The sequence below is a fragment of the Lissotriton vulgaris genome, chromosome 8 (genome assembly GCF_964263255.1).
Source record: "Lissotriton vulgaris chromosome 8, aLisVul1.2, whole genome shotgun sequence".
Taxonomy (NCBI): Eukaryota; Metazoa; Chordata; class Amphibia; order Caudata; family Salamandridae; genus Lissotriton; species Lissotriton vulgaris.
Window position 1 is genome coordinate 1,247,764,075 of NC_141696.1, and position 25,220 is coordinate 1,247,789,294.

The 25,220-nt window shown below is 43.5% G+C and overlaps 1 protein-coding gene across 1 annotated transcript in view; it reads left to right on the forward strand.

Annotated features, from left to right (window-relative positions):
* The window catches only part of FLT1 (fms related receptor tyrosine kinase 1), a 451,054-nt gene that overhangs the window by 322,317 nt on the left and 103,517 nt on the right, over positions 1 to 25,220 (forward strand). The window contains exon 21 of the mRNA XM_086935163.1: positions 17,204 to 17,363. Within this exon, the coding sequence (XP_086791289.1) occupies positions 17,204 to 17,363 (160 nt within the window). The remainder of the gene's footprint in view (positions 1 to 17,203; positions 17,364 to 25,220) is intronic.

Genomic DNA, 25,220 nt, shown 5'->3' on the forward strand with positions numbered 1-25,220 from the left:
TATGATAAATAGCATTTTGAGAACATTTCCACACACAGCAATCCAGGGTTGCTATTATCATTTTAATCAGAGTATATGGAGGCATCTCCAAAAATCTACTTTAAGTGTACTATACTCTACAGATAGCACCTTTGCCTATCAAGTTAAAAAGTTAATAGCCCTGGCCTACGTCCCTGTTACAGATGTTGCTGAACATTACAATTTATTAATTGACAGCGCATATTATAAGAGGAATGAGGATAAGCTAACACCATTGCTAGACTATTTTGAAGACACTTGGGTGGGAAGGTTGCACAGATCAGGACATCGACGCCAGCCCAAATTCCAAATCCCTTGGTGGAATGTCTATCTCAGTACTTTAAACCAAGAGGCGAAAACCAACAATAGTGTTGAAGGGTGGCATAATGCTTTCCAAGCAACTACAAACAGAGGCAAACCCACTTTCCACAACCTTCTTGAAGCTTTGAAAAAAGAACAAAGCTATCAGGAACTAAGAATGGAACAATCAGTGTCACAAATAGGGCCCAAACTCACTAAACAAACCCAACAAATGTTCCGACTACTTCAAAGTCAAGTCACATTATACCCTACAACTAGAGGTTTAGAATACCTGGCAATAATAGCAAAAAGTCTTCTATAAAAATGTCAAGTAAATATACGAATGTCTTCTTACAATACTAATAAAATTCACATGTCATAAACATATATAATGAATTATAAATAAAACATATTTGTTTGACAAACTTTTAAAAGTTATGTAAAAAAATTTGTAACAAATATGCAATGTTTATAATTTTTTATAACATACACATAACATTAAAAATCGACATTTCCCACCCAATCAAAATTGTAAAATAAATACTTACAATTTTTGGACTTGAGAGACGCAATCAAGGAAAAATCAATCCATACAATCCAATCCAATATCTTACTATTCCAATATGGGATAACCCTCAAAAACCCGAAAATAAATTGTAAAACGTAAAAAAACGCTCCAGGAAATCCCGAAAACAGTAGTGTGTACACGTTAGGATTTAAAGTTATATACACACTATTTAAAAAAAACGGTCACGCATATCAATGTATCAATCCGATTCGAAACCCTCCAAAAAACCCGAAAAAGGTTTAAAAAGTTAAAAAAACGGTCCTGGCAAACCCGAAAAATAGGAGATAAAAATCAAAATATAAGCATAATAACTTAAACATTTGTTTCTCCGTTAAAAAACACGCTTCCTTCCATGTAGTTTTCATGCGAGGAACCGAAACCTGTAAAATAACATACATAACGAAAGCCACCCACAAATACCCCCTTCACATTTGTAAATATACTAACAATTAACATTAACCATGTAAGAAGACATTTCCGAACACTTAAAATTAGACTTGAAGGAAAAAAAGCACGACACATCTATAACGGAGACTTTTCACCCAAACGCTACTTAAACTAATAATACATACACCAAAAAACACTACAGAGTTTGATTACACCCTCAAACATGACCACTTACTTATAATTTGTAGTTAAAAATAACCTTACCTCTCTCCACGCGAAGCAACTCCCAACCGCGAGCTTCTCCAGTCCTGAATGGAGCGCAATAACCTTAAGCGGTAAAAAAGTAGTCCCCTTAACCCATTTGTGTAAAGGGATAATAGAATAAACAATGTGAAATATAAAATATATAATACATACACATGTATAATGTAACAAATTAATACACTATACTCATGACAATTTTCCTTTATTTAAAAAAAATTATATATTTAATATAAATTAATATATAATATGTATTATATATTAATAATATTAAATAATTATGTAAAACTTTGAATAAAAGATGTAAATATGTAGTTATTCTGTATATTTATATGAATAATTTTGTGTATAATTTTAATAAAACATTATAAATGTTTATGGGAATAATTAATAATGATAAATAATATAACTTATTTATTGTTATTAATATAACAAGTAGAACCATTTAGTATATAAAGAATGGCCTGAAAAAAGTCTCTATTTTATCTGTGAATGTATATATTTTTGTTAATAATAAATGAATGTTTATGTTTATTAATTAATAATAATAATAATTAATAAAATAATTATTATATTTATTAATTAGTAAAAAAATATTATATAATTATTTCTAATTATAACAAAATTATATAATTGCTTTACTACAATTTGATAAATACCAGATATTATAATTAAACATATTGTTTCCCTATACAATTATAAACTTTACAACCAAAGCGATTTATATGTTTTATGTAAAAACAACATTGTGTGAATTATACACCAAGAAAATTTATTTTTGTATTTCAATTTATCCTAAGAAATGTAATAATAGTCATGTTACTTGTTAAAAAGAAATATGTATTATATATTTTATTATATTAATATTTAATATTAACATTATTAAATATTAATGTAAGAAATATATAACAAATCATTGTTTAATGTATTTCTATATAAATACTTTAAATTGTAAATGACTGATGGGAATATGTAAAATTTACTGAAAGAATCTAGTAATCCAAATAATTTTTTACATTGACCACATGTATATAAATGTAAAGATGTTATTGTGTGAATAATAAAAGTTAAAAAAAATGTGATGTTATATTTGTTTTTGATTTTATTGTAGTACACAATAAAAAAAATTATAAATTGTTTAATAAACTAATTTGAAAACATCTATGTTGCATTATTTTTTATTATTAAAATACAGTAATGAACAAATGTATACAAATGTGCTGCACACTGACCAATTTTATATGTATTGTTACTACTCCAGTCAATCTAAAATGATAGAAGCTGCAGGACAGTAGCAAAAATTATTTTACTATTCCTACTACACTCAAGGTAATACCATAAAATGTGGTGGAGACTAACCAATGTATTTTTATTAATCCAACTCCAGTGTTGATAATATTACTGATGGTGCTGGACACCAACCAATTAATAATTAGAATTCCAACTCCACTATAGCTACTGTCTGGAAACATGCTAATACATAAATTGTTTTTATCTAAATAAAGGGTACTAATGTAAAGTTATAATAATAGCTATTTTCGTGTAATAAATTTAATGTATCACTGTTAAGTTAAACTATACATCAGCACTCTAAAATACCCAAAACTGTCCCAAAACACTAAAAAAAAACCTTCACCCTAAAGGCCAAAACTGACCCAGAACCCTACAAATACCCCTTTATCAACAAACTGAAAACTGACCCTGAACCCTACAAATACCCCTTACCCACAAACTGAAAACTGACCCTGAACCCTACAAATACCCCTTTACCCACAAACTGAAAACTGACCCTGAACCCTACAAATACCCCTTTACCCACAAACTGAAAACTGACCCTGAACCCTACAAATACCCCTTTACCCACAAACTAAAAACTGACCCAGAACCCTACAAATACTCCTTTACCCACAAACTGAAAACTGACCCTGAACCCTACAAATACCCCTTTACCCACAAACTGAAAACTGACCCTGAACCCTACAAATACTCCTTTCCCAACAAACTGAAAACTGACCCTGAACCCTACAAATACCCCTACACCCACAAACTGAAAACTGACCCTGAACCCTACAAATACTCCTTTCCCAACAAACTGAAAACTGACCCTGAACTCTACAAATACCCCTTTACCCACAAACTGAAAACTGACCCTGAACCCTACAAATACCCCTTTACCCACAAACTGAAAACTGACCCTGAACCCTACAAATAGCCCTTCACCCACAAACTGAAAACTGACCCTGAACCCTACAAATACTCCTTTCTCAACAACAGAAAACTGACCCTGAACCCTACAAATACCCCTTTACCCACAAACTGAAAACTGACCCTGAACCCTACAAATACCCATACACCCACAACCTGAAAACTGACCCTGAACCCTACAAATACTCCTTTCCCAACAAACTGAAAACTGACCCTGAACCCTACAAATACCCCTACACCCACAAACTGAAAACTGACCCTGAACCCTACAAATAGCCCTTCACCCACAAACTGAAAACTGACCCTGAACCCTACAAATACTCCTTTCCCAACAACAGAAAACTGACCCTGAACCCTACAAATACCCCTTTACCCACAAACTGAAAACTGACCCTGAACCCTACAAATACCCATACACCCACAACCTGAAAACTGACCCTGAACCCTACAAATACTCCTTTCCCAACAAACTGAAAACTGACCCTGAACCCTACAAATACCCCTACACCCACAAACTGAAAACTGACCCTGAACCCTACAAATACTCCTTTCCCAACAAACTGAAAACTGACCCTGAACTCTACAAATACCCCTTTACCCACAAACTGAAAACTGACCCTGAACCCTACAAATACCCCTTTACCCACAAACTGAAAACTGACCCTGAACCCTACAAATACCCCTTTACCCACAAACTGAAAACTGACCCTGAACCCTACAAATAGCCCTTCACCCACAAACTGAAAACTGACCCTGAACCCTACAAATACTCCTTTTCCCACAAACTGAAAACTGACCCTGAACACTACAAATACCCCTTTACCCACAAACTGAAAACTGACCCTGAACCCTACAAATACCCCTACACCCACAACCTGAAAACTAACCCTGAACCTCCCAAAAACTCCTTTACCCACAAACTGAAAACTGACCCTGACCCCTACAAATACCCCTTTACCCACAAACTGAAAACTGACCCTGAACTCTACAAATAGCCCTTTACATAAGAACTGAAAACTGACCCTCAACCTAAAAAATACCCATTTACCTACAAACGTAAAAATTTTCCAAATCCCACTAAATACACCTTTACTCACGACTAGAAAAATGACCCAGAACCCTAAAAAATTAACCTATAACAAAAACTATGAAACAAAGCCAGAACACTATAAATAATAATGAACAAAACATTAAACATAAATATATAAAAAAACAAATATTTTTTAAAAAACTATTATAAAATATATTATCACATTAGCTATAATAATAATTTAGATTAATTAATATTGTTTAGTTCTAATTAATTAATTAACATCAACATTAATTAACACATTACATTTAAATGTATACAATTAATGTAATTAATTCATTATTATAAATTAATTACCAATTAATTTATTTAAATGATATGCAATATATTAATTACATCATTAACTAATTATAATTAATGTGTTAGCAATTAATAAATGTAAATAATATACTAATTCTTAATACAATAAATCACTAATTATTATTAATTAATAACCAATGTATCAATTAAAATCATATACAAATTAATTTTTAAAAATATTGATTATTAATAATCAATTAATCAATTAAATTATATTCTAATTAATCAATTAAACAATTAACTAATTAATATTAATTAATTACCAATTAAAATCTAATTAAAACAATTACCAAACATATATTAACTAATTAATTATTATTAAATTACTTCCCACCCTATTCCCCTATAAACCCACAACCCGCTCCTAAACATTAGGTACTATTTATTTATATAATATATATATTATTTTATAAAATTAATATTTTCTAACATTTTCTCGATATTTTTTACTTTCACTATATTTCGATATTTTGTCTAGTCGATATTTTTGAGTCGATATTTTTGTATTCGATATTTTTGGGTCATTTTAGCAGTCGATATTTTTTTCAACGATATTCCTATAGTCGATATTTTGTTAATGTCGATATTTTTCCGTCGATATTTTGTCCATTCGATATTATGTAGTCGATATTATGTCCAGTTACCGACAGAAATAAAGCAATGAGCAGCGGTCTAAGGAGAGTAGAAAAGACATGGCCATTAAAAATAGAGAGCATGAACGAGACAGGAGAGAGGGAAGGGGGAAGAGGAGGGACTCAGGGAATGGATAACATCTCGAGGTTGGTTCTTGGAGGTCAGACCAGTCTAGGGACAAAACGCAGGGTCGTTGTGGGAAAAAAATGTGTTGGATCTTTCCAGGTCACCTTTGTGAGATCTACCTGGACCAGCAGTACTGAAGATGTGTTGCTGTGTGTATATGGAAATTAAAAACTGGATAATGTAAAATTATCTAAATTGAAGGCCATTTTAAAACTAAAGTGTAAAATGTGATTACATTTTCCATACTTCTTTTTAATAGCCTACAAAAGGAAGGAATGTACTGTCAAAGTTCAGTGTGTTTTCCTAATACCCACCACCATATGACTAGAATTGTGTTAAAAGAGTTTAACAAGGTCTCCTTAAAAACACCATAAAAATATATCTAATTTGACTCGGATTGGGTTAAACCTAGATACCAAAGAGGTCGCTAGCAGGCTCGACAATGTTCAATCCTTTGGTTTCTTACCTCCTCTGCTTAACTTATTTGCAGTTTTGCCATGTTTATTCTGATTCCCCATTGAATGCACCTCCTTCTGTGCTGGACCAGCTCTGAGTGAGGGAAGATTCCATCCCTCCATGTGCTGATCCTGTTTCTCGATAGACCGAAGCTTGTCCTTCTGCTTGGCGGGCCTGTTTTGAGGGAGTGAAGCTTGCCCGTCTGCTTACGATGGTCCTGTTCTGAGTGAGGGAGGTTTGCCCTTCAGCTTGGTCTGGGCCTATCGTCAGGAGTGAACCTTGCCCTTCTGCTTGGGCTATTATGTGGGGGGAAGCTTTCCCTTCTGCTTGAGCTGGCCCTATTTTGAGGAGTGAAGCTTGTCCTTATGCTTGGGCTGGGCCTGTTTTGAGGAGTGAAGCTTGTCCTTCTGCTTGGGCTGGGCCTGTTTTAAGGAGTGAAGCTTGCTCTTCTGCTTGGTCTGGGCCTGTTTTGAGGGAGTGAACCTTGCCGTTCTGCTTGTGATGGGCCTGTCCTGAGTGAGGGAGGCTTGCCATTCAGCTTGGTCTGGGCCTGTTTTGAGGAATAAACCTTGCCCTTCAGCTTTGCTGGGTCTATTTTGAGGTGGGAAGCTTTTCCTTCTGCTTGAGCTGGGCCTGTTTTGAGGAAGAGAAGCTTGCTCTACTGCTTGGGCTGGCCCTGTTTTGAGGAGTAAACCTTGCTCTTCTGCTTGGGCTGGGCCTGTTCCAAATGAGGGAAGTTCACCCTTCTTCTTTGGCTCGGCCTGTTCTGAATAAGGGAAGCTTGCCCTTTTGCCCCGGGCTGAGCCTATTATGAGGTAGGGAAGCTTGTCCTTCTGTTTGGGCTGGGCCTGTTCCGAATGAGGGAAATTCACCCTTCTGCTTTGGCTCGGCCTGTTCTGAATAAGGGAAGCTTGCCCTTTTACCCCGGGCTGAGCCTATTATGAAGGAGGGAAGCTTGTCCTTCTGCTTTGGCTCACCCTTCTACTTGGGCTGGGACTGCTCTGAGAGAGGGAAGCTTGTCACTTTGCTTAGGCTGAGCTTGTATTGAGGGAAGGAGGTATTCCCTTCTGCATGGGCTGGGTCTATTCTGGGTGAGGGAAGATCGTCCTTCTGCTTGAGCTGGCCCTGTTCTGAGTGAGGGAAGCTTGTCCTTCTGTTTGGGCAGGGCGTATTCTGAATGAGGGAAGCTCACCCTTCTGCTTGGACTGGGCCTGTTCTGAATAATTGGGGCATGCCCTTTTGCTTGGGCTGAGGTGGGGAAGCTTGCCATTCTGCTTGGGCTGGGCCTGTTCTGAGTGATGGAAGCTCGCCCCTCTGCTTGGGCTTGGCCTGTTCTGAGTCATGGAAACTCGCCCCTCTGCTTGGGCTGGGCCTGTTCTGAGTCATGGAAGCTCACCCCTCTGCTTGGGCTGGGCCTGTTCTGAGTGATGGAAACTTGCCCCTCTGCTTGGGCTGGGCCTGTTCTGAGTGATGGAAGCTCACCCCTCTGCTTGGGCTGGGCCTGTTCTGAGTGATGGAAACTTGCCCCTCTGCTTGGGCTGGGCCTGTTCTGAGTGATGGAAGCTCGCCCCTCTGCTTGGGCTGGGCCTGTTCTGAGTCATGGAAACTCGCCCCTCTGCTTGGGCTGGGCCTGTTCTGAGTCATGGAAGCTCACCCCTCTGCTTGGGCTGGGCCTGTTCTGAGTGATGGAAACTTGCCCCTCTGCTTGGGCTGGGCCTGTTCTGAGTGATGGAAGCTCGCCCCTCTGCTTGGGCTGGGCCTGTTCTGAGTGATGGAAGCTCGCCCCTCTGCTTGGGCTGGGCCTGTTCTGAGTGATGGAAGCTCGCCCCTCTGCTTGGGCTGGGCCTGTTCTGAGTGATGGAAGCTCGCCCCTCTGCTTGGCCTGGGCCTGTTCTGAGTGATGGAAGCTCGCCCCTCTGCTTGGGCTGGGCCTGTTCTGAGTGATGGAAGCTCGCCCCTCTGCTTGGGCTGGGCCTGTTCTGAGTGATGGAAGCTTGCCCCTTTGCTTGGGCTGGGCCTGTTCTGAGTGATGGAAGCTCGCCCCTCTGCTTGGGCTGGGCCTGTTCTGAGTGATGGAAGCTCGCCCCTCTGCTTGGGCTGGGCCTGTTCTGAGTGATGGAAGCTCGCCCCTCTGCTTGGGCTGGGCCTGTTCTGAGTGATGGAAGCTCGCCCCTTTGCTTGGGCTGGGCCTGTTCTGAGTGATGGAAGCTCGCCCCTCTGCTTGGGCAGGACCTGTTCTGAGTGATGGAAGTTCGCCCCTCTGCTTGGGCTGGGCCTGTTCTGAGTGATGGAAGTTCGCCCCTCTGCTTGGGCTGGGCCTGTTCTGAGTGATGGAAGCTCGCCCCTCTGCTTGGGCTGGGCCTGTTCTGAGTGATGGAAGTTCGCCCCTCTGCTTGGGCTGGGCCTGTTCTGAGTGATGGAAGCTCGCCCCTCTGCTTGGGCTGGGCCTGTTCTGAGTGATGGAAGTTCGCCCCTCTGCTTGGGCTGGGCCTGTTCTGAGTGATGGAAGCTCGCCCCTCTGCTTGGGCAGGACCTGTTCTGAGTGATGGAAGTTCGCCCCTCTGCTTGGGCTGGGCCTGTTCTGAGTGATGGAAGTTCGCCCCTCTGCTTGGGCTGGGCCTGTTCTGAGTGATGGAAGCTCTCCCCTCTGCTTGGGCTGGGCTTGTTCCGAATGAGAGAAGTTTACCCTTTAGCCTGGGCTAGACCTTTTCTGAATGAGCTCTCCCTTCTGCTTGGGCTGGGCCTGTTCTGGGATATATTGTGGATTCCTGTTCTATACCTGTTTGTACATCAAGCTAAACATTTAAAATGAGACAATATTTCTCGAATGAACACATTTTATAAACAAGTAAATATCCCCAATAATCACATATTCCTCCCTCATTGCAATGTCGTGTAGAATTCAATGGGGTCTCCAGCAGTGTTTAGACAATTTCTACTTTAAAAGGGACTAGCTGGCCCAACTTTTCGAGTGAAGTCTTTTGAGTGAGGCATCCAGGAGAGATGGTTGGGATCACTTGAGAGACCTTTCCACCACCTTCATAGAGAAGTTGCACTGTAAAATTCAGCATTTATTTAAGGTGACCTTGCAATCCCTGCACTCGCCTGGTGCAGAGGAGACATTTCTGATGCTTCCATTATGGCCCTTGCCCCCCCTGCTATGCAACTGGGTTTTAATCAATATTAATGTATTAATGTACTGAAAAAGCACTATTTGCCACTATATTTCCTGAAAATCCACCAGGGAAGAATCCTCAAAAAACCCTGCATGGTACCGGGAGGTGTATAAAACAATAACTTGAAATTGCAAGTAATGCTGAAGTTTTGCTATTTCTTAACCAAGTAAATAACAGCATGATACTGTTACCCAACTTAACAGTAAACAAAATAGCGACCATGGAAGGTTAAGAGGTGCAGTTCGCTCTACCATTCTTCAAACTCATGATTGGCAGGTCGCAAACAGATGTAAGCAGCGAGCAATGAACTCATGGAACCATCTAGCCAGCTTTAAAGATATTCATCAATGTATGCATTAATCCATCCATCTCCTGCAGCTAGTTCGGTGCATGTATGGGACGGTGATAACAGGGGGGTAAGCAGTGTACAACATGTGCGCAAGAAAGCGGGGAGAGGTGCAAAAATGTATCACGTCATTGGTGGCAAAATCCCTTGAGGCAACCCTGACTGGTCAACTAGAATTTCCTCCAGGAAAGCATAACTACCTGATTCGTGTGTGATAAGAAACAAAAAAAGGTTTCCGAAGAAACAAATAATTCTGAGAAGTGTATTTCTTCGTTGGTTGACTTGATAGGCCTCATTTTCAAGAAACGGAGGCACCGGCATCGATGCATCAGGTTCCTTGTGCCTGTGTGAAAAGCCCTTGCGACACCATGGATGCGTTGTATTTACAATACGGGCTCCATAGCTCAAGGATTAAAAGATGTGTCAGAAATTCTGACACATCTGTGGGTGCAAAAGTGACGCATTGCTGGAGTTGGTCGTAAAACTGACGCAACTCCAGCAATGCATAAGAACACATAGGCAAATCTCATTGTAAAAGCCAGCTGTCATTCCTTTACGCCTGGTCGGAGCAGGCGTAAGTGTTGTGATGCAGTCAAGTTGCAGAGTGACGCAGTGAAATGTAAATTTCACGGTGCCACTTCTACATGGCGTTTGGCATGGGAACGCCTATCCTGCGTACATTATACCTGGCGCGGGTATAATGTGACGCATGCCTCTACGGACTGATGCATTGGGCCCAGTGCATCAGTTTGTAGATAAGGAGCAGTGTGGCGAACGGATTGCACCGTCGCTGCGTCATCAAAAAATGTGAAGCAGCAGCGGCATAAAGGGCTTGTAAATGAGGCTCGCTGTTTATAGCATTCCCGTCAGTTGTTTTGACTGGAAGGAGTGGTTGCTTCCGAAGGGGCTCATTCAATTCTAGAGAAACTCTCTAAACAACTCACGCTAATTTCTAGTACCCTCTCCTGAGTGGCAGGAGATCTGAATGCTTTCTGAGCTGAATTTGTTTATTTCTTCAGTACTCCCTGGACGTGGCTGTTTGCCAGCAGCAAGCCCAGGGGGTCTGGGACAGAAACTAGCAGGAATTTCATCAGAAAGTGCCGAGGGTGCGTCTCCCATTGGCGCTTACCCTCTCATGTCTGTAGACACGGAATGTTTATTTTTAGAAGGCTCTGCGCGGTCGTGAGAACTTGCACGGCTTTATGTCCTGATCTTTGTTTGGCTGCTATATTGTATTTTACATATCTTTCCATGGAGCTTAGCACTGGGGCCGTCTACAATTTTACTGAATCAAAATTCCCATGTCACCAAAGGGGTTGCTTCTTCAACCAGTCTGTCCGGTGCAGTAGAAGGAGTTGTGCTGACGTGGAATCAAAAGTACCACCAAAGAGAATTTATGGTTGCATGAAATTGTATTTTTGTTTCATAGGTGCTTAAACAGGAATAATTGGAGGTCCTTGACATCACATAAGCATCGGTGAGGCAAAGCCATCCAAAGGCACAGTTTATAGGGAATCTCGAAAAACCACCACACGTCCCAAAATACTAAACTAGACTACCCAAGTCATCCAAAAGGAAGCAAACTAAGTACACCTTGAGGTGCTGTTACACTTTCATAGCAGCAGGTAGGAGCACTAGCTTAATCTATACATTTAAGAAACAAAATAATAGAGAAAAACCGAAACAAATAGAGGTGGGCAAGCAGCAACATTCAAAAAGTGTGGTGGGAACTCATTCTTAGACAAGGGAGGTTTCTAAGGTGAACCCAATGAAAAGTGAAAAGAGCACAACATGGTTGAGAAGCAATGTAAGAAATAGCTAAATAAACACCAATCCAGCGTAAAAGACCACAGAGACTTCTTTGGGAGCGATGGGATGGGCAGGTTGGCTCTGGATCCACCCAAGAAGTGGTGAATGGGAGACTGAGTGCAGGTGGTGGGAGTGGCTGGGGTGGGATTCCTGTGTGTCCTCCCATACCCTCTAACTCAAACCCAAGAAACAAAGCACTGCAAGTCAAGCTAGCTAGATCCCCATCAACCAATGCATTTTCTATTTCTGCTTGAGGGGGTTCACTTCGGTGTCATCACACCATACAACAAAGCCTATGGAAGGGGGGTCTGTGAGTGAGTCTGCAGCTCCATAGGCCACACCCTGGTGCTAGTGGCACACGTCCTCTAACTAACCTATGAAACTTCATCTGACAGGCATCAGTGAAAAGGTGTTTGCTTAATAAATTGTTTATATGAAACTGGGATAGCCATTGTGAAGAATGCTGTCCCTCCAACACCTTACACTGAGACAACCATCCTTGTACTTTGGAGTCATAGTCTGAACAAATATTGAGAGCTCTGAGATTGTGCTGGTCTCTTTACATGAACATGACTGACCATTCAAGTCACAAGGCTTGATTTACATTGGTTACATTTTAAGCCATGGGCAAAGAGGGCCATTACCCAGTGCCCCATCCTTATAAGGGCACCTCTGGTAAAGTGAATGAGGCAATCAAAATTCCTGCCACTATAACATTGCTCAGAAAAACCGGCTTCTTTTTCTAATTTGAGAGCTGAGCATGCTCAGCAGAAACCTAGGGCCAGATTCACCAAGGGCTTGCACCAGGGCGAAGTCTAGGAAGGGTATTTACTTTCCTGCACAAAAAGCTTTTGAGCTTGTGCCTTTTTCTCAGCGCAAATAGCTCTCTGTGGTCCTTTGTGCACATTGCTGTGTTAAATAGGTGTTACTTGGGCGGAACTGAGAAGGCCCCCATTTTTGACACAAAGTCCGCTCTTCTAAGAATAGCACACTAGGCTTTGTGTCAAAAAATAATGCCTTCTTGAAGCAGACCCTAAGTTCTCCAAACATTCCATGTATCGCATTGCTGCACTGTACAACACACATCCAATGTGTGGAATGTTTAAGAATTTGTCTAGGCATAGGATTTTTACTTTAAAGATATCCTTCCAGTACAAATCCTATATCTGGACATCACACACACATCTCTGCACTATGGTTTAAAGGTTGTATATGGTGCTAAGCAGCATGTTTGTGCACCAGCGCTGGGGGGGGGAGGGGAAGCAGGCCATTTTTAGTGTATATGTCTCTGGGTTCCTTTCTCCACCCTGTGCAATGCAGCGTAGCAGTTCTGGTAGCTGCACTGTGATGCTTTAAAAAACAATACATCTGCCCCTGCTTTGCATGCCTGACCTGCCTAGCCTCAGTCCTCGTATCCCAGGCATTCTCATGCTGTTATTGGCAATTAAATTAAAAAAAAAATGTGTGTGTGATTTCTCTCGCCTTACTTCACTTCACCTCTTCTACCTTAAACCTCTCTCTCAACCTCTGCCTCAATCTCTATGTTCCTTCATCCTTTCTCTGCATTTCATCTCTCTCTACAGCCCCTTTGTCTACCTCACCTCTCTTTCAATATACCTCACTTGACTTCATCCCCCTCTACCTATCCTTCATGACCTTGCCCCACTATCTCTCTATCACCTATTACTCTCTGTGCCCACCTCTAGATCTATTGTATACAAAAAAGTGACGGATGGAATGCTTAAATTAATCTCAGCCACTGAAAATTAGTCAGGGCCGCATCCTAGTCCATCATTATTTTGCACACCCTGTCACCTAAGTTTGGACCCAGCCATATGCAAGTTAGTCTTGACACTGCTCCAATGGGATCAGTCCAGCCAAACTGCCAAGCCACGTCCTCCTTGAACTGGAACACGAGCAAACTGAGACCGGGTTCGCCCTAATTAGGGATCATTAGCCAGGTAGAGCATGACTCTAATGTTACTGTGTGAACAGGACCCAATTCTGGGCATATTCTTCCCACTTAGGGTGACACACTAAAGTATACAAAAAAGTGATCGATAGAAGGCTTGAAGGGACCCCAGCCACTGGTAATTACTCAGGGTTCATATGCCCAGGGAGGACCTGGCTTGACAGTTCGGGCTGCACTTTTCCCTTTCAAGCAGGGTTAAGACTGATTTGCATATGGCTGGGTCCAAACTGAGGTGACATGGTGTGCAAAATAGCGATGGACTGGGATGTGGTGAGAGTAATTACCAATGACTGAGATTAATTCAAGCATTCTATTAATCACTTTTTTGTATTCCTGTATATCTGCAACACTCAAACCCCTCTCCCTACCTCAACTCTGACTACCTTATCCCTCGCTTTGTACCTCACTGCTATTTTTCCATCTGACCTTCCTGTATCTCTCCTCCATCTACTTCACTTCTCATGCAACCTTTACCACAACTCTCTATCTCACTCTCTGTATCTCTCTACCTCTCTTCCAACCCTTTCTGTACCTCACCACTCCTCTCAAATCTCTATCTCATTTCTCTCTGAACCTCACATTTCCCTCACCCTCAATACATCACCTTTCCCTACACCACTGCTCTCCTAGCTCTCATACTACCTAACCTCTCCATTACCTCACTATTAGTGCAATAGCTCACCCCTCCATGTCCCATTTCTCTCATTCTGCCTCTTTCACTTTGCTTTAGCTCTTTAAATATTTTACCCCTTTCTGGATGCTTCTATTTCTCTACCTCTAATCCTTTGACCACAACATCAACTCCCCCCTCCTCTCTGTAGCTCTCACATGCACCAATACACAAATACATCTTCCTCTCTGGACCTCCTTCTCCATATCTACTCACCCCTCCACCTCAACTATCTCTTTTGACCTCTTTCTTTTTAGTTCTCTCTACCTCATCATTTTTCCTTTCACAGCTCCCTACCTCTGCATAAACCATATCTCTATCTCTATTTCACGTCTTCCACCTTACTCTTTTCACTCTGCACCACATTGCTCATTCCAACCTTCACCCATCTCTCTACCTTTCTTGCTTCTCCACTACTATCAATACATGATTTTTTTTATACCTCTTCTACCATGCATCTTTGTTTTTTCTCAAATTTCACTGTCTCCCTCTACCTCTCGCTGACGTTACCTCTCTCCAATTCACCTCTTTTTCAACAATACCTCTTTTTCTGCCTTATCCCTTTGAGTACTGTACTCCTCTGCCTCTATTTTCATTTACTCTGTCTACTGTGCTCTAAAACCTCATTTTATCTACCTCAGTCCATCTTTCCTGCTGGCTACCTCACCTTTCTCTAATTACTTTACTTCTTTCCATAGCTCACAAATATTTCTATATCATCTGTCTATCTAATCTCTTCTTTTAATTCATGTCTCTCACTATCATATTCTCTTTATGTTTCTGTCCATCTCCTGTATCCTGCTCAATCTGATTTCTCTTCTTTAATAGGGTCACAGGTAATAGTCTAGCCCAAGACATGTAAAGCTTAAAAAGGGGCGAAGACGGACAAGGAAGGGGAAGGGGAGGAGAAATTAGAAGAAAAGTATTAGATTATTCACCACGTTAATGACAAAAATCCCCAGAGCACTGCTTTGATTTTCATTTGTGCAGCAAAAATGCCAGTAGTAAAGGGGCTACTTTTTATTACAAATATTGACAACTAAAGCTACACTATCAATTGCTATTTGTATGTTTATTATTGGGATATTATTGGGATATTATGCAGTAGTCCAGTAACTAACAAGTCACCTTTAGCAAGGGAGTAACAAGCTGGTTAGACACTGAATTCCACATAAAATGTGGTTGTTGCAAGTAAAAATAATTAGGCCCAAAAATAAAAGGAAACAGCTTAATCATTGCTTGTTTAAGCCTTCTTTTCTCCAACTCACCAAACACCTGATCGAGAAACAACCAGCTGGACTCCTCCCAATCAGGTTTCAGAGCCAATCACAGCACCAAGACAGCCCTTATTGCCGCAACAGATGAAATATACACCCTCCTAGACAGAGGAGAATCAGCCACCATGATCCTGCTTGATCTCTCCGCAGCCTTCGACACCGTCTCCCACCACATACTCATCAATCTACTACGCCAGATCAGAATCACAGGCACCATGCTCAGATGAATGGCATCCTTTCTCACGGGGTGCACTCTGAGAATCTGTATCCCTCCCTTCACCTCACAACCCAAGCACACCGTCTGCAGCATCCCTCAAAGCTCATCCGTCAGTCCAACCCTCTTCAACATCAACATGACACCACTCGCAGACATCATCAGAACCCACGACATTAACATCATCTTCTATGCCGACGACACCCAGCTCATCTCTCGCTCTCAGCGGATACCACCTCAACAAAGACCAACTTCTCCTACTGTATGAGGAACGTCTCAGCCTGGATATAGAACAACTGCATGAAGCTCAAAACAGACAAAACAGTAGTCTGATCTTTGGCAGACATACCTCCCTCTGGAATGACTCATGTTTGCCATCAGAACTTGGAGCCACCCCCCTCTGAAAGACCGTGCCCACACCTCGGCATCATCTTGGACTGTGAACTCTCCATGAAACATCAGGTCAACTGCATCTCCTCAGCCTGCTTACACACTCTCTGCATGCTCCGCAAAGTCTTCAAGTGGGTCCCATCAGCACCAGGAAAACAGTGAAGCTGGCCCTCATAACCAGCCGGCTGGATTATGGCAATGCACTCTAAGCAGGCACTATCACCGAACGCATGACAAGACTCCAGACGATCCGGAACGCAGCAGCCAGACTGATCCTCCATCTGCCCAAGAGGACCCACATCACCAGGCATCTGAAAGACCTCCCCTGGCTTCCCATTCAGAAGACATTCAAATTCAAGCTTCTGACCCAGGCCTACAAAGCCCTCCATGACCAACGACCCGCCTACATGAACTGCTGCCCTCCTATTAACCTCAACCTGGCTCATCTCACCCTTGCACACTTACCACTCATTTGCCGCTTCTGCAATGGAGAACTCTCCTTCTCTCACCTCACCGCCAAGTCCTGGAACACCCTTCCTTTACATCTCCGTACTTCACCCGCGTTGACTCACTTAAGGAAGTTACTCAAGACCTGGCTCTTCGACTAATACCAGCAGCACTGCACCTGTATACCCTCTCGGGTGATAAGCCACGCTTTATAAATATTACTTGATTGATTGATTAGGTTCTGTTTTGCTTGTGACTGGCAGCTTGGTATTTCAGCCGTGTTTCGTGTCTCTATTAACGTATAATTCAATATTGTTCGGTATCACAAGGGTGTGAATGAGCCGAAAAGAGCTAATACATTTTAAGTTGTTCCAAACAGGAGGCCTCAAAATATATATTGCCCAGGGCCCCACAAATTCTTAAAATGTCAGTGCAAATCACAGCTGTAGCCACATAATTAAGAGACCCTCACCAAGTTTACTGCCAGAATCAGAAGATGGTGGCTTATTCAAAGAGCTGACATCAAACTCCTTCAGACTCTTTATGATTCAATTGCAGGGCTCAGCATCACAACTAGGACCAATGAGAGGGACAAGAGACCACAGCCGAGCCGAGAGTGAGAAGCCCCGACTGCCCAGCGTGACCAGCAGCGAGAGCTCCACAAGCTCAGGCTACGAAGAAGATAAAAGTCTGAGTGATGTCGAGGAGGAAGAGGAGGGTAGGTATTAATTCCTTCCTGTTTCTACACTAGACTGAGATATGTTTCCAGGCGCTGTGTGCATCCCGGGAAGGCTTTCCTTCTAATTATTACACTGATAAACATCCACAGGAAGACTGCAGAAAGGTCACATTCAGAGTTGGAAAGATTTGTAGAAAGATAACTGAGAGAGCACGCCAACTGGCCAGAGATGATGATATTCTTAGTTTGACATCAGCCAGTTCTAAAATAGAGCCTTGGGATCATCTTTATTGTGTGTTGTTTTGTTGTTGTGTTATGTTAACTTTATCTTTTATGGTGTAGGTCTCAGGAGGAGCATCTTTGTTCTAGTCTTTCATGTGTCGGAGTTACACTGAAATATCAAAGTCTTTTAGAAGGCCTTTAAGCGATAAGTGTTGATGTTTGGAAGAAAATATATTTAGATATTTCGGTGGTTTCCTGCAGAAACAGGAACTAGGCACCTTTCCAAAGGCTGGTTGATATTAACAGCATTTCATGTTTACGTACAGAGATCATGTTATCTCACGTGGCTATTTATATAGTGAACAACCACCAATTACTTGCCCTTGTTGCTTTTCCCCGCTGACGTATCTGGGGGTGTGGTTTGCCCACCGAGGTCCATCCGTTGGGCTGTCTGATGGCAGACAGTGCTCAATGTTTTAAGAGTGGGGTTTAAAATATCTCAAAAGCTCCTGCATCACCTGTATTTCTTCTACATAAGAAACCATTCAAAAACGAGCCCCGCCCACCATTCCTTTTTCATCATCACTGTCCCACATTTTTCCTAGAACACCGTGTGGTACTGGACCACTCCTCCTTAGTAGTCGGGGACTTGCCGCTAGCAAGAGATGATAGTGCTCAGGTTGAACTGTAGAGGGACAAAACACATGAATGGGGTGAGAGAATGACATATAAACTCAAAGAGTTGAGGGTTGCCCTTACTGTACAGTTAATTAAAAAAAAAGACCAAAGGGGGCGTGGCCAAGATGGCGGACTGAGAAGACGTCTGATCGAGTGGCTCCTCGTCCTGGACCCGCTTAGCGCCCCTTAAATAGCTTCCTGAACCCCCCAATTACCCTAAGCTTTATCTACTGTGCCGGGGTATCCTGCTGCCATTCCAGCGGGACCGGGCTCCCGCTCTGAGACCTTCCGGAGCCGCCGCTTTCCGCACGGAGCCCAGCTGCGAGGTAGAGAGGAAAATGGCGGCCGGGCCAACCTGGTGATCACGGCCGGCCTAGCCTCTGGCAACACAGCCTCCCCGTGCCGCCTGCTGACACCAACCACGCAGACAGGAGCGGGGAAGAGCATCGGCAACACTGAGCGGGGGCCGAGGTGAGCGCCGCACCCGGAGGCGGTGTGTGGAGCGCTGGCCGGGTGGAGCTGCAATTGAGGCCCCGGCTTTGGGCCTAGCACGGCGACCCGGCGGGGTGCGCCACCAACGTTCTGGACAGCGGAGGCCCAGCTCAGCCACAGTTCGGGCATCGGGCGGGCGATTCCAATGCACAATAAACCTACGCCAGGCTGGACCACCTCTTAGTCTTCAGCCCAGTTTGCACTTTGTCCACCTCGACTGAGATAGGGGTAATCTCACTCTCGGACCATGCACCAGTCACTACCACACTCACTCTACCACCGGCATCATACCCTCCCAGGGTGTGGCGTCTTAGAGACACGTTACTACACGTTACTACATAGGAAAGATGTGGTGAAACACATTCAGGGCACTATCCAAGACTACCTGTCCCACAACGCTAGTCTCTGACATGACCCGGGCGACGCAATGGGCGGCCATGAAGGCGGTAATCCGGTGGGAATTTTTGGCTCTTTCCTCCGCAGAGAATAGAGACAGGCAACGCAAGTGTGATGAGCTCACGCAGCGCGTCCATGAACTTGAGCAAATGCATCAACGAACTGAGGCACCCAGAATTTGGAAGCAACTCAAAGTTGCACGACAACTTCTAGCAGCTCTGGATATGGACCGTGCGGAGTTCGCAGCCCTGAGGCTGCGACATGCCTGTTACACCGGAGGGGATAGATGTGGCCGCCTACTGGCGAATAGACTCCGAGTGGCGCGCCAACAACAGAAGGTCAAAGAACTCTCCCGCCCGATGGATCCACAGTCACAGAAGACGCCCAGATCGCTGAAACTTTCTGCAACTTTTACACTACCCTTTATACAAGCAGCCCGTTGGCCGATTTGGCAACGTCCGAATACTTGGACTCAGTCACACTCCCCTCTCTAGCACCCTCCCAATCGGAATATCTGGAAAGGGATATCCGCATTGAAGAAGTGATTTCCGCCATTGCTAAACTCAAGCTGGGGAAAGCTCCGGGTCCAGATGGCTTTACAGCCATCTTTTACAAAACGTTTTACACTACGCTAGTACCGATCCTCACCCGCCTTTTCAACACCTTTTCTGAACCCGGCGCAATTCCACCTGACCTCCTGCATGCGCCCCTTACAGTCATTCCCAAGCCAGGGAAAAATAGGGCTAAATGCGGCTCCTACAGACGATATCGTAACTAAACGTGGACCTTAAATTATACACGGGAATCCTGGCGGGCCGGTTGGCCCCCCACCTACCGGGCCTCATAGACCCAGACCAAGCGGGCTTCATCCCGGAACGGCAGACGGTGGATAACACCAAACGGGTCGTCCACCTCATAGAAAAAGCCTCCCGATTGCCAGGGGAAAGAATGATGCTAGCGGTGGACGCCGAAAAGGCGTTCGACTGGGTTCACTGGCCTTACCTAGAACGAGTCATGGCGAAGGTCGGAATTGGGGAGAAGTTCCGCACTCTCATTTTTAATTGTTACAAATTCCCCACGGCAGTGGTGCGAGTGAATGGCTATAGCTCGGAGAGTTTTGATATCGAGAGAGGCACGAGGCAGGGGGTGCCCTCTATCACCCCTATTATTTGCCCTATATGTGGAGCCATTCGCTCAAAGAATTCGCCAAAACCATGCGGCAACAGGGATAGCATTTGGCGGCTTCACACACACCATCAGTCTCTATGCGGACAATGTCCTGAGTTCGCTAGACAATCCGCGGGCGGCCCTGCCGGCTTGCATAGCGGAGTTGAATACCTTTGCTGGTGTGGCTGGGTTCAAAATGAACGCGGACAAGTCAATAGCTCTGGACCTGTCCCTGTCCCCCTCCACAAAAGCCTACCTACAGAATCTCTTCCCCATCAGATGGACATCCGGCACAGTGCTGTATCTGGGGATCCAGCTGGCACCCACACTCACAACCATGACAGCGGCCAACTATACGGCACTCCAAGGGAGGATACATGAGGAGTTAGGCCACTGGAAACACTTCCCCCTTTCTTGGTTGGGCAGGATCACAGCGGTCAAAATGACCGTCTTGCCCCAAATCCTCTACCTCTTCAGGGCATTACCGCTGCAGCCGCCTGCAGGATGGATCCGGCAAAAACAAGCGGACCTCGCCCACTTTATTTGGCAAGGCCGGAAGCCGAGAATAAAAAAGGCACTGGCCATGTTGGCCCCAGAATCAGGGGGCTTGCGCAAATACTGTCAGGCGGCGCAGTTGCGCTACTTGGTGGAATGGAGTAGGTGGGAGTCGGAGAAGCACTGGCTCTTTCAAGACCAGGCAGTGGCAGGGCGCCCACTACAAGAAATCCCCTTTCTTCGAAAGGCCCACCGGCCCACTAACGTTTACGCCTCGTTTGTCACACGGGTCCCCTTGAAGGTCTGGGACGCCACCAACGCCATTCACAAACTTACCACTTTCCCCTCTCCCCTTACGCCATTGGTCGATAATCCCGACTTCACACCAGGCTTAGATAAGGGAGCCTTCACGCACTGGCGACCGGCGGGGTGCCGTTTCCTATACCACATCTATGGCCCAGATGGAGTACCTCCCTTCCCACTCTTTAAACAGGAATATAATTTTCCTGAGATGGAACGGATGCGCTACATGCAAGTCCGACACTGGGCACTCCAGCCACAAGTGAGGGAGACAGCAGATAGGAAATTCCAGCCGTATGAAAGGTGGCTTCTATCCCGCACCTCTGACACCAAATTAATATCCGACCTCTACAAATTATTACAAACCCCACCAACACATCTCTATAACCCAGGCAGGGAACGTTGGGAACGTGAACTAGGCAGGACTCTTAGCCATAAGGAATGGGACCAGATATCTTATAGAGCGTGCCACTCTGCGTACCACACTGAGCTCACGGAGACACTAACTAAAATATCCACATATTGGTATTACACCCCAGAACGAATACATGAGATGGACCGCAGTAAAGACAAAAATTGCTGGCGGGGATGTGGTAACACGGGCACCCTGCTACACCTCTTGTGGGACTGTCCTCTTCTCCATTCATACTGGACGCAGGTAATAGATGACATAGACACCCATTTCCAAACAGAACTACCCCGATTCCCTGTCTATACCTTGCTGGGGCTCCCTAATCCACTGACATATCCCTTACGCTCGTGCAGGGGGCGCCAGATGGCCATTTCCCTAGGTTCCGCAGTACAGAACATCCTTACACACTGGCGCACTACTACGGTTCCCTCAATTACCGGCTGGTTACATAGGATGTGGTATGTATTAGGAATGGAAAAGCTGTCACTTACCTTAGCCGGCGATGTAGATAAATATGATGACCTCTGGCAACCATTTCGCTCACTGTTGGTCACCGAATTTAGGGAACTCACCTGCCCGAGATACCTCCGGCTGTTGCTGCTCACGGGGCCCAAAGAGGCAGACTCCTAAGGAGGTTGCGAATGGAGAGTCCCTCACGGGATAGAGGGGGGGGGCAACTGGGGGTGGATTCGAGCACTGGACTGAGGGGCGAGGGGGGAGGAACGGGGAGTTGGGGGTGGGGGGGTGGGGACAGGGTTTCCTTTTGGGGAGTTTTTCGCAGCACTTTCTGTATATTTATGCCTTTTTTGGTCGGGTTGGTTCTTGAATGCTATGCCCGTCCTTATTTGGGCTCTACTTGCCTTTCAAACGTCCCATTCTAATGTCGGACCACATAGCATATGTAATGTATGTGTTGTTTTATATGTGCTTCTTTCAATAAAAAGATTTAAACCTAAAAAAAGACCAAAGGGCCTTATGCATTAAGACCTATATAACTATTGTATTTCAGTAAGCCAACCCTATTGTTATATGATTTTTAAAAAGACGCACACCGCTACCCACATTATGTGCCAAGCTTCCTTATAGAGTGGGGACTTATTTGGGGTGCAAATCTCAGATGGGCCGTAAAATATTTTATTACAAATTCTTGAAATATACACCGAGTGGGCTTTGGTTCTCCTCTGGAGGGTATTCTCTCTCACCTCATGCTTGGCTGTTTGGTATATTATTCCACCTCCTGTGAAGTGCTTGCATTTCATTGCATGGGGAGAATATTTTACATCTCAGAAGTAGACTGAATAATTACATATAACATTCTGTATTTCAAAGATGCATTGTTTACAACAAGCAATGATTTTTTGTTCTAATTTTAGTCACTACTCATACTGTAATCCAGACCTACTGCCTTTTTTTCATGCTTACTGTATGCAGTGTATCGGTTTTGTTGAATACCCTGATTTGTAGGACCAAACTGATAACACTGTATTTGTGGTGGGTGCTGTAAACATTATTTTATACACTCCAACACACAAGATAAAAATCAAATCTTGTTAGGGTTGTGCATGACCCATAGTATTTATTATATTGCAGGTTATCCAACAAAACTTGCAATCATGATTACGCCCATATGGGGATTACTATGGAACTTTTAAGGAGCCTGTAATTCTAAGCTTTTGTAGAACAGGTACTATCAAAATTTACACAGAAAACAACAGTTTAAATGGGGGTCTAAGGGCAAGATTAACGACCAGCAAACAGACACACGCCCCAAAGGTACGTATTGAGAGATACTATTAAATTTTTCTTTCTACTCACTTCTATCCAATTTTATATACCTCACCCATTCACTTTTCACTCTTGCACTGCAAATCAGTTACCCTTTTGGACACTATTCTTGGTATCATCCATTTACATGTACATCTAATAATGGTTGATTGTCTGTAACAGTAACATCTAGTGACAGGCAGCCCTTTCTCCTGGGTTCAAGAAGAACCCACATGAAGACAAAGGGTGGTACCGAGCGGGAACTGATGGGTACTTTTTCCTCACCCTAGAGATGTAGTGCTCCTGACACACATCAATACACTTTATTTTCACCATTTTGGTCATATTTTAGTTGTGCCTTGAACGTTGTACACGACTGAACCTCCTTTCTTGACCCTCAGACATTCCTTGTTAGTAATAACTATCATAATTTAGTCATAAAGGCATAAGTTGAGCAAAAAAAGAATAGAATGATTTTAGGTTTCATCAACATCATTAAATACAAACATTTCTAAAAGATTTGCAAAAACAGCCAATAGCAGATTACCAAAGCGTCATTCTGCTGACATAGGTTTAGCAGAGAGAGGTTCCATTTGGTCAAAATAAAACCCCATAAGTATTTGAGCAAAGAAAATGTCAATGGTAATGCTCTATTACTATGGTCATACAGACACTGAGGTCAGTTTCAGATTAAAAAGTCCTTATTAATCCTTTGATGAATACTGGTACTCGCCAGTTCTATTCTGTTCCATACATTTCCGTTTCCAATAGTGAGAATTTAGTTGTCTAAAGATAAATACATTTACTCCCACCGTCATTCTGAGTAGGCCGATTTACTTTGAAGAAATAACGCTCCAGAATAAATACGTGGGAAGTGGGAACAGGATGGCTATGCAGTTCACAAATTGAAAAGAGCACACATCTACATCCAGTCTAGGCTGGAAGCCCTTTTATGCAAATTTCTGCTTGTACTAATAAGCTTTCCTTATATGGTATACCTGCGTCAATCATGTAAAAGCGTTTATAGCCTCACCAGATTTCACTAGAATCTCACTATTGCATGCACCTATGATCGGGGATGGCTTATTTCCCAAACCAGTTCCTTTCTCGCTCCGGTGTGTGGAGGGTATCTAGCCCAGGGATGTTGAGACATGTAGGGCTCGATTCACAAAGTTAACCTTAGACCAAAAGTGTAAGTTTACGACATACGCTATTCACAAAGGTAACCTTAGACCAAAAGTCTAAGTTTACGACTTTCGCTATTCACAAAGGTAACCTTAGACCAAAAGTCTAAGTTTACGACATTCGCTATTCACAAAGGTAACCTTAGACTAAAAGTGTACGTTTACGACATTCGCTATTCAGAAAGGTAAACTTAGACTAAAAGTCTAAGTCTACAACTTTCGTCATTCACAAAGGTAACTTATGAGTACTATCTTCACATCCGCGCTCAAGACGGAATCTCCTCACCCGGAGTGTACTCTCCGAATGCGGAGTGAAATCTCCACACTTGTGGACGTAAAGGTACTACCCGTAACTTACATTTGTGAATACTGAAAGTCTTCAGCTTAAACTTTTGGTCTAAGTTTACACCTTTGTGACTACTGAGAGTAATAAACTTAGACTTTTGGTGCCGAAGATGGTCCATACAGTGGTGGTGCAATGAAGTGCAGCCCTACCATCTCCTCTTACACGTCCGTCGGTGGCCCCACAGTTCACCATCATCATGCAGTCCATACAGCAGTGTATTCTTCTATCGGTTGATTGACAGCACCCCTCTCCTGGACTGTCGCTTGTTGGAATCAGACATCTGACTGACTTTGTGCTGATAGCTATAAAGCCCTCACAGAAGCCTCCACTCTTACGGAAGGAAACTGAGCGAGACGCCCCAGGAGGTGAGGTAAATGTCAGGTATTCAGGGCCATTCTCAAAACCAGCCTACCTTGTATTGTTACCCTTGACACTAGTTC